Genomic DNA, 10,475 nt, shown 5'->3' with positions numbered 1-10,475 from the left:
AGGCTTCTTTTCGCGTGCCATCTGCCGACTCCCAGAGAACCAATCAGACCAGAGAACGTGACATAAGCCCCGCCTCCTTCCATTTCCCAGGCGTCGGACCTCCCTCTTTTGCGCGAGGGGCGGGAAGGGAAAGGGGCGGCCGACACGCGCGTCGCGGTTCGGCCGTCTCCGCCCCCTTTCAAACAGCCAATCGCAGGCAAGGTGCCGGGCGCGCGCACGCTCCCTCGAGTTTAACGGTCGCGAGAGGCCGCTCGCCCGACCCTGACATCGACTGTGGGAGCAGCGGCCAGGTAAGGGGTCGCCGGCCTGCGGGGAGCCGTCGGCTGCGGGGGGCAAGGGGACGAGGCTTGGAAGACACGGCCTTAGCAGAACCCCAAGGGTGCTGATGGATTTAGGGCGGGGAGGACGACGACCAGACGACGCACCCCCCCACCGCATCCCTCCGGTGTGTGGGGGCTTCGCCCGTGGCCGTATGCCTTTTCTAGCCTCAGTGCCCTTGAGTGACACCCGCGCGGCCCAATCGCAGAGCGCCTCTTCCCCAGGTGCGGGGGGCTTGTGGGATTTTTCTTCTTCTCTTCTTTTTTTTTTTTTTTTTTTTTGACGGTCTTCCTTGCTTTACTTTGGGAATCACGATTGTAGTTGTTGGAACGGCGGCTTTTCCTTTCGCCTCTTTGCTGCCTCCAGTTTAGGCGGCTGCATTCGGTGGTTCTCCCTCGCCTTTGACCCGAGAGCCACCACCAGCAGTTGATGGTTTGTGAGGGCGAGGATGTCGGGATCTGGCCTCAAAACCTCTGCAGTCCTCTCTTCCTTACGCCCTCGGGCTCCCGGCAAAGCGCAGCGCCGGTTAACTTTTATAGTATCAGCAGACCCCGATCTGGTCTTTTTTTTTTCCTCCAGCGACCTTCCCTCCCCCTTTTTCTTTTTTACTAGGTGTCGTGGGGACAAAGAGCGTGACATTTCGTTACCGGGAAATATAAAAATGGCTCTGTGCTTATATCCATTGTCCATCGAGTTTTGTTTTATATTGTGTGTGTGTGTGTGTGTGTGTTTTAATTTTGCATTTAGGTCGGGGGTTTCTGCCCCCTTCCTTCATTCCCTCCCCTCACCCCCCACCCCTCCACTGGAGAAGCATCTTTGCCTCTCAAGTGGTTTTTCCATCTGCATGTTCTGCATCCGGATTACCTCGGCGGGGGGGAAATAATAGATGGGATTGCAGATCCACGTCCGTGGAGAGTTTGTGTTTCCCCGTAGACGAGCAGGGTGATTTGAATCCAGCTGTTTTCGTTGCCACTTGGAAGGTGCAGCCCCAGACTTTTTCAATACCACGTTTGTGGTTGGCTACGGGCTGAGCCCCTGGGGAGAAATCCATTTAGGTAGGTCCTGTTACCCTGGGCTTTGACAAAACCTTTCCCCCTGAAGGAAATGGTTCCTTTAAGAGCTGCTGTTTTTTAAGGTTGTGTTTTCTAAACCAGGCCTAGGAAGTGGGAACCTAGTGGAATCAGAACAGATCTCTTCGCACTCCCTAAAGTTTGTATCTTGTAAGCAGCATAGATTTTTTTTTTCTTCTTCTCTTGCTCCTTCACTTAAAAAAAAAAAATACATGAATTCCCTAAGAAGGAAGCATGGTGTTTGATTTGTTATAGCCAATTTGTCTCTGTACACCGAGCATCAGTTAACCTGCCTCAATTAAGCAGTTATTTTTAGTTTTTAGTTTTTATTTGACCCGGCAAATAGTTTGTTTTTAAACAAGTCATATATGCATAGAGTAGTAAAGGCTATGATAGTGCAAAATGCATTTCTTCCACCCCTACGTTCCAGCTAATGGAGAAAACAACCATTTAATTTGCTATGTTTAATACCAAATTAAATACTAAGTAGTTCCAATTTATCCATTCGAAGTATAAATCAACAAGTATGGATCCTTGGTAGAACTTATTAAACAAATGAACAGAGCATCTAAGTATTCCAGTTGTTACATAGTAGAATTGTGTCTAGAATCCTAATAATTAAACACATAAAATTCTGAAATACTACCTGGAAAAGATGATGCTACTTTTGCAAATCACTCTTATTGTAGATTTTTTTTTTTTTAAAGATTTTTATTTATTCATTTGAGAGAGAGAGAATGAGAGAGAGCACATGAGAGTGGGGAGGGTCAGAGGGAGAAGCAGACTCCCCGCCGAGCAGGAAGCCCGACGCCGGACTTGATCCCGGGACTCCAGGATCATGACCTGAGCCGAAGGCAGTCGCCCAACCAACTGAGCCACCCAGGCGCCCCTTATTGTAGATTTTTTGAGATAAAATTCACATAACATAAAATGCATCCTTTTAAAGTATACAATTCATAGGTTTTTAGTATATTCACATATGGGTTGTGCAGCCATCACCACTTTGTAATTCAACAATTAACTCCAAAAAGATACTCCATACCCCTTTTTGGTCACTGCCATTGTCTCCTTCCCCCAGCTTCTGGCAACCATAAATCTACTTTGTGTCTCAAGAGATTTGCTCTTCCACATTTTTCACATAAATGGAATCATGCACTAGGTGATCTTTTGCTGAGCTTTTACTTAAACATAATAATTCAGTGTTTATCCACATTGTAGTATGTATCAGTATTTTGTACCTTTTTATGGCTGAGAAATATTCCATTATATGTATATTTCACATCTATTCATCAGTTGATGGACACTTGGGTTGTTTCTGCATTTTGACTATTGTAAATAATGTTGCTGTTCTTAATGTAAATTTGTTTAAAAGGATCAAGGTTTCCAAAGTAGTGAAAAGACAGTTGCTAGGTTTAGTGGCTTTTTATAGTATTTTTTCCTCCATTCATTTTCAGACTCTCTTGGGAGCTTAGGATATTTCACAGTTCTGAATGTTAGCATCTGAAAATGCCTGTAGACGATGAAGCATCTGAAGATGACTCGGATTCAGTTTCTTCAAACATTGAAAGAACCTACATTCTCAAATAAGAGAGTATAACAATTTCTGTACACTATGGAAGATACTGATTTGGTGAAACCCTTACGAAAAACTTCATCTTCTGTAGAATCTGATATAAAAAATTCTCCCCATTCTTTTGGACTGAACTTAAATACTAATAGGTAAGAATGGGATAGATAGATTTTTTTTTAATGTAACAACAAATCAAAGTAAGCTTACTGTGTAGTTTATCCAAGTAGTGTGATAATTATTTGTTCTATTTAAATAACGATGACAGCCCTCAAACAGGAGCTGTTCTGGGACTAGTTAAGAATAGTTTCAGGGGGGAGGCGCCTGGGTGGCTCAGTAGGTTAAGTGTCTGCCTTCTGCTCAGGTCATGATCCCAGGGTCCTGGGATTGAGCCCCGCGTCGGGCTCCCTGCTCAGTGGGGAGCCTGCTTCTCCTTCTCCCCGCTCCGCACTTGTGCTTTCTCTCACACATGCTCTCTCTCTCGAATAAATGAATAAAATCTTAAAAAAAAAAGAAAAAGAATAGTTTCAGCCTTTCCCTGTTTTTCATTTCTCCCACAGATAATGTACTTTTGCCTGGGGAACATTGTGAAAAAGTACTTGTTTTCTTTTTTTTTTTTTTTTAAGATTTTATTATTTATTCGAGAGAGAGAGAGAGAAAGAGAGTGCAAGCAGGGGGAGAGGGAGAAGCAGGCTCCCAGGGAGCCTGATGTGGGGCTCTATCCCAGGACCCTGAGATCATGACCTGAGCTGAAGGCAGACGCTTAACCGACTGAGCCACCCAGGTTCCCCAAAGCATCATTTTTAAAAAAAGATTTTGTTTTTTTATTTGAGAGAGCAAATATGAGCAGGGGGAAGGGGCAGAGGGAGAGAGAGAAGCCGACTCCCAGCTGAGCAGGGAACCCCATGCAGGCAGGACTCAATCCCAGGACCCTTGGATCATGACCTGAGCCGAAAGTAGACGCTTAACTGACTGAGCCATCCAGGCACTCCCTCTTTACACTTTTTAAAATTTCTGGTAGATTACAAGCATGTCTTTAAAATTTAGTTGCCTAAATATTGTTTCTACATTTTTAAATGAACAGTACAAATAATGTTTAATATTTCAGAACTACCTCAGCAATCTGGGAAGTAGGAATTAAAGTTGAATACTAGGAAGTAAGCAAAAAAACAGACCCTGAGTGGACAAAAATAGATATTCTCCAACAATGCATTTTATGCATTTTCTTTTTAAACTCTCCGGTGTTTGTTTTTATTTATTTATTTATTTGTTTGTTTGTTTTTTAATATATATATATTTTAAAGATTGTTTATTTATTTATTTGACAGAGAGAGACACAGCGAGAGAGGGAACACAAGCAGGGGGAGTGGGAGAGGGAGAAGCAGGCTTCCCGCTGAGCAGGGAGCCCGATGCGAGGCTCCATCCCAGGATCCTGGCATCATGACCTGAGCCGAAGGCAGACGCTTAATGACTGAGCCACCCAGGCACCCCTTTGGTTTTTTTTTTTTTAAAGATTTTTATTTATTTATTTGACAGAGAGAGACAGTGAGAGAGGGAACACAAGCAGAGGGAGTGGGAGAGGGAGAAGCAGGCTTCCCGCGGAGCAGGGAGCCCAATGCGGGGCTCGATCCCAGGACCCTGGGATCATGACCTGAGCCGAAGGCAGACACTTAACCGACTGAGCCACCCAGGCGCCCCCCTTTGGTTTGTTTTTAATCAGAGCCTGTTTGCTCTCATTTTGTACATAATCTGACAAACGTGATTATTTGATTTCTAAATTTCTCGTAGCTTAAAGACAGCAAAGAGGCAAAGCCCATTAGAGAGGAGACCAGCTATAATAAGCAGGTACAAGGAAGCAAAAATACAGCAGTCTGGGTCCTACTGGTAAAGGGTCAAAGGTCTTTAAACACAATAGATCTTGAAAAAATTGTGTATAATAATAGATCTTGAAGAGATTGTGTATAATAAATAAATTCATTAATTCTTTAAGAAGTTTGTTCATTCTCTGCCCTCCTCAGGAGGAATTTAAGGCAGCTTACAAGAACATATAAAATGAGAAAGCAAGGTGAAAGGGGGGAATGTGTGTGGGAAATGGTCCAGGAGAGGTGCCTGCCTTTGTAATTTGTACCCACACACTGAAAGTTTGTTTCCTGTATCACTTGGTGGCCCCTTTGAAGAAGTCCCTTTTAGAACATAATTTGCCTGGGGGAACCTAAATGTGCCCTCCCTTTTTATTTTTTTAAGATTTTATTTAAAAATTTATTTATTTATTTGTTTATTTATTTATTTAAATTTTTAAAATGCAATCTCTACCCCCAACGTGGGGCTCGAACTCACCACCCCAGGATCAAGAGTCACATGCTCCACTGACTGAGCCAGCCTTGCACCCCCTAAATGTGCCCTTCTAATGAAGATTATGTAACTGAACTTGTCTCCCTTTTCATTGTGACTGGCAGTGAAATCGGTCAGATTTAGACTTATTATACAACTGTGTAACCCCTTATGGACAGACAACATGTATGTTCTTCTTTCCCTTGAGTTTTTATTAATCTTTCTCTGATTCTACTTGTTACTATTTTTCTGTTACTTTCATCAGTGTTGTTGTTGTTTTTAATGAACTCTTTGTGAAACAATGTAGGGTATCAATAAATAAATGGAAATGACCTCTTAGACTGGAATTTGAACAGAGTTTATTGTCCTTAATTATGCTTTGTGTTTTTATAAAGCAAATCTGAAATAATTCCTCTCAAGTTTGGGAAAGCAGTCCTCCTGGAAAGAATCAGTGCTATTTTACACAATGAATAGTCTAAATAAGTCCTGAATATTTGCTGCTAATTTGCTTGGCACAACTTTTATTCAAAGATAGTGTAAAGATAAGCATCAGCTTATCACACCAAATTAGGGGGATCCAATTAACAAGACTTGACTGCAATTCTGGGCAGTGGAGAAAGAAACCCCACTACAAAAAAAGGACTGTTCTTAGAGTAGAGCAAAATAATCCTCTGGAATGATTTAGATTGGAGAAGCTGGACCTTTTTCTTATCGTATAGCAGAAACTTATTTTCTGCTGGTGCTTTGGAGTGTGCTCCAACTTCTGGAGAAGGTCTTTCTGTTGGGTTCTTTAAAAAAATAAGTGCTGTCTTTTTACTGCTATTTTCCTTTTGTGGACAAACGTGATCAGATTTTCAACAAACGAGGTGCCATTAAGAAGGATTAAATATCAGTGGTTTTGTACTGCTCTGCTAAACTTGAACTGCTGAATTATTCAACACTTTGGTAGAATGAAGAAAACCATTTGAATTATTTATGTTTCAACAGAAGTAGTCCCCACCTTAGTACAAATGGGGTATCCTCTTTCTCAGGGAAGACCAGACCATCTGTAATTCAAGGTACAGTTGAAGTCCTAACCTCTTTAATGCAAGAGCTACAAAACAGTGGAAGGACTGATTCGGAACTTTGGAAAAACTGTGAGGTATCTAGTTTTGTTTTATTTGTGGTATTTTAAAAAATATATTTGTAAATGTGCCTCTACTAAACTCTAAATTATTAGAAATTTATATCCTAAAGAGCATGATTCTTATTGCTAAAGTGGTCAAATACAGTAATTGGGGAACAACATTGAACAAATATGAAAAAGATGATCAAGAGTATGTTTGAACAAATATTAGGGATTGGACACTAATTTACATTTTAAATGTCAACTAAAATATTAGCTTTGTTCAGAGAAGTGAGAGTTCCAAAATTATTAATATTGTTATTAATTCTAATGTTTTAAGTAACAGAATTGTTATCATTTTGAAAAACCTAAATCCTCTTTGAAATATTTTGAATGCTCTACTCATAAATTAAGACTTCTATTTGTAATGCCTTATCACATTTAGTTGTGATACATTGAATTATATTGATTTTTCAGAATTGTGTTTCTTTGGTCCATAGGTTAAACTGTGATATAAAATTTAGCAGTTAAAAGAATACATATATGTAAATTTTGTTTCACAGAATAATGCCCAAGTTAGATTTTTTCCAAGGCTAGATTTGGTAATACCTTATAAAAATGTATAAAACATTATTATTATTAAATTCTTTAGGGAACAGTAAATTTTATTAAATGTATTTTTTATTAAATTTTTAAAAATATTTATCATACTTTTAAAACCATTATTTGTGTTATTTTCAAAATGTATAAGTGGAATGAAAGAATACCTGCTTTAAGGATTCAGTAGCAGCCACCCCTAAGTAATTTTTTGTATTCATTATCCATAATCATTGAAGTTATAAAAATGACTGTTATTGCAGACTTTAAGAAAATTGAGTTTTTATTTATTTTTATTTATTTTTAAGATTTTATTTATTCATTTGAGAGAGAGGGAGCACGAGTAGGGGGAGGGGCAGAGGGAGAGGGAGAAGCGGGCTCCCCACTGAGCAGGGAGCCCTGACATGGGACTCGATCCCAGGACCCCGGGATCATGACCTGAGCCAAAGGCAGATGCTTAACCAACTAAGCCACCCGGGTGCCCAAGAAAATTGAGTTTTACATTTTTACAATTTTTATATTTTTTCATATAATGATCAGTAGTATATGCTAATGCAAGAGACCTGTAAAACGAGACAATTAAAAATGGAATGTTTTGTGAAATGTTTACTTTAATATACTTATCCATTAGCTTATGAACCTGAATTAGCATGCTTTAAAAAAAAAAATAAGGTATTGCTCTCCTGGCAAATTCATGTTTAACTAGAAATTGTTACTTTTAATACTTGAAATCAGCATCTTAGAATCAGAATATATTTGTGAATTTAAGATACAGATTTTTATAAGCCAGCATACCAACCAGCTACTTACACCTTGACATTTGAGCCAGTTTCTTTACACCCTTTCTCCCTCATCTGTGATATAACATTATGTTTAATATTAATTGGGTTCTTAATTTTTGTAATGTAGACATGTAATTGATTGTTCAGTGAATAGTTTCTTAAGATATTTCTTACTTTGACAGAATATGAAATATCCTTCTGGTCATTTCAGTAAAATCTCTCCAATTTATTAGTGTGTTTTGTAGCATACAAAAACAAAATCCTCTGTTTTACTGTGTAGCATTTTAGGAAGAATGGGAGGGGTATGGATTGTGCAAGTCTTATTCCTGACTCTTTTCCCTGAATTTCATGTTTTCATCTCTCTTTGGAATACTAACATTTGTCTGATTTCTTCCATTTGTAAGGGATTAATCTATGTTATTAAAGCAAAACGTAAAACCTTTCGTGGAGCTCAGAGCTCTGGAGATCTGATTTCTTTCTTTCTAAAACCTCTTTCCTGGAACTCTGAAGTTTATCATTGCTTAAACTTGAGAAGGTTATGTATTTTGATTCATGGAAAATAAAGTTTAACACATTTACATAGAAATACTTTAATACATTCTTAAATGCTTGCTGTTGCTAATATTTCTGTGATGGTGAATTTTTAAAGCACATTATTAGCTTATTTGTCTTAATTCATTATTTTTGCATTTTAACTATTTAGCGCTACTGATTATGTAAGAGTAATGGTTATGTGATAATAGTTATTGTAAGTGTACCACTTATTGAGTGTCTGTTTGCCAAGCAGTATACTAGATACTTTTTGTCAGTGGCACTCAACCTTATTAGACCTAAAGCCCTCATTTTATAATTTTACAATTAATTTACTAATTTACATTTTACAGTTATATTTTATAATTTTTAAAGTAACATCAACTTAAATGAAATTCACAGATAATCCTGCCTGTACCTACCGTAAAAACAATCATCCTCTTAACTGTGATAAAGAGGAGGAATAAAAGTTACTTATAATACAAAAACAGGTATTTGCTCAGGTGCATCCACGTTAGAAGAAAAGTCTGGTGTTGATATGTAGACTCACTGTGAAGGCAGCAGCTATAGACATGGACTGATACAATTGTGTTGTACTGATGATCTAGCACTGCGTTTGGTGACATGATTGTCTGAAATGGTGACCAATTTCTGACCGAGTTCTGAAACAAACTTAACATCTTTGTAGTTGGATTCCTGGACAATTTGATGATTTGAAAGCTGTGCAAAATGTATGGTATTTTTATAATAATATAAAATGGACCCAGGACAGTTTTTCGTTGTTGGGGACCATCCTTTGATTTGTTTCCCTGGACCCACTGAGTGCTGGTAGTGCCCTTGCTATCTTTGTGACAGCCATGACCTCACAGTTTTTCAAAATGTAGTTCCCCCCATTGGGATTACTGCTTCACATGCATCATATCTGAATTTAAAATTTAATCCTCCCAGCCACCTATGAGGTGTTGCTCTTCCCATTTTATAAATGCATAAGAAGCACAAATGAAATTTACTTGTTGAGGACCACCGCACAGGTTGTTAGTGGAGAGCTGGGAATCAGGCCTAGGATGTCAAAGCCAATGGGATATTTACGAGGTCAGACTATAGAAACCCCTTTCAAGCTAATAGCATCAAAAGCTGTGTGCAGGGGAAAGCTTTAATTAGATGCCCAAGTCCTCCAAAAGTATGTAAAATGCAGGTCATATAAATAATTTTAGTTAGAAATGAATTATAGTTCTTAATAATTATGTGAATAATATTTGCTGCATTATAATGTTCTTAAATATGTTTATTGAAAATTAAAGTATAAAATCCGACTAGGCATAACAAAATCTCCAACAATTTATATCCTGAGTAAGCTCTGTTCATTCATATCTTAAATAAGAAAATGATAATAAGGATATGATTAACATTAAGTGTGTCACATAATAATGAACCCATTTTTGGTTTTTTGTTGTTGTTGTTATGTATGTTATTCTATCATTGTTGTAATTTAGTTCTGTGTGACTAATAACTTTATCAGGTTAAAATAACTCCTAAAGTATTTAAGTTAGTATAACTTAATAAGAAAACTGTTGCCTGATTTCTTTTTTGTTTTGATTAAGATACTTCATATTATAGATAAGTTGACAAGATAAGGAACTGAATTTGTTGTAGCCTACCTTATCCTGAAGTTAGTTGATTTAGAATTAATACTTCCTATCAGTACTGTTCTGTTTCAATTTGAAGGTTTCCTTTTCCAATCCTGAGAGTTTTTACTTCCTTTGCTTTAATACTGTTATGTAGCTTTCAATTTAATTCTGCTCTGTTATGGTTATTGAATTGGCTTTAATCTGAAGGGCCTCTGGACTGTGTAGTCCTAACACCAAGAAAAAAAATCAGCTTGAAATTCACTTTTTTTTTTTTTTAAAGATTTTTTATTTATTTATTTGACAGAGAGACAGCGAGAGAGGGAACACAAGCAGGGGGAGTGGGAGAGGGAGAAGCAGGCTTCCCGCCATGCAGGGAGCCTGATGCGGGGCTCGATCCCAGGACCCTGGGATCACGACCTGAGCCGAAGGCAGACGCTTAACGACTGAGCCACCCAGGCGCCCCCACATTTTTTTTTTTAAGTAAACTCTACCCCCAACATGGGGCTCAAGCTCACGACCCCAAGATCAAGAGTTGCATGTTCCACT

General features: G+C 38.6%; 1 protein-coding gene across 9 annotated transcripts in view; it reads left to right on the top strand.

Annotated features, from left to right (window-relative positions):
• The first annotated feature begins 211 nt into the window (after positions 1–211).
• The window catches only part of MPHOSPH9 (M-phase phosphoprotein 9), a 61,747-nt gene continuing 51,483 nt past the window's right edge, over positions 212–10,475 (top strand). For 4 of the 9 annotated variants that reach the window (XR_013443547.1, XM_078061068.1, XM_078061066.1 and 1 more), the window contains exons 1-3: positions 212–290; positions 2,843–3,107; positions 6,274–6,427. Coding sequence is in view for 6 of the 9 variants with exons in the window: in XM_078061068.1 (XP_077917194.1) it covers positions 3,001–3,107; positions 6,274–6,427 (261 nt within the window). In the remaining 3 variants the exon portion in view is untranslated. Of the gene's footprint in view, positions 291–319; positions 543–2,842; positions 3,108–6,273; positions 6,428–10,475 lie in introns of those variants that run through there. The other 5 variants (XM_078061069.1, XM_078061067.1, XM_078061072.1 and 2 more) reach the window with 5 other exon arrangements.

This window comes from Halichoerus grypus, chromosome 13 (genome assembly GCF_964656455.1).
Source record: "Halichoerus grypus chromosome 13, mHalGry1.hap1.1, whole genome shotgun sequence".
In the NCBI taxonomy this organism is placed as follows: domain Eukaryota; kingdom Metazoa; phylum Chordata; class Mammalia; order Carnivora; family Phocidae; genus Halichoerus; species Halichoerus grypus.
The sequence above is the reverse complement of the archived record's forward strand: the minus strand, read 5'-3'. Positions and strand labels throughout refer to the sequence as shown.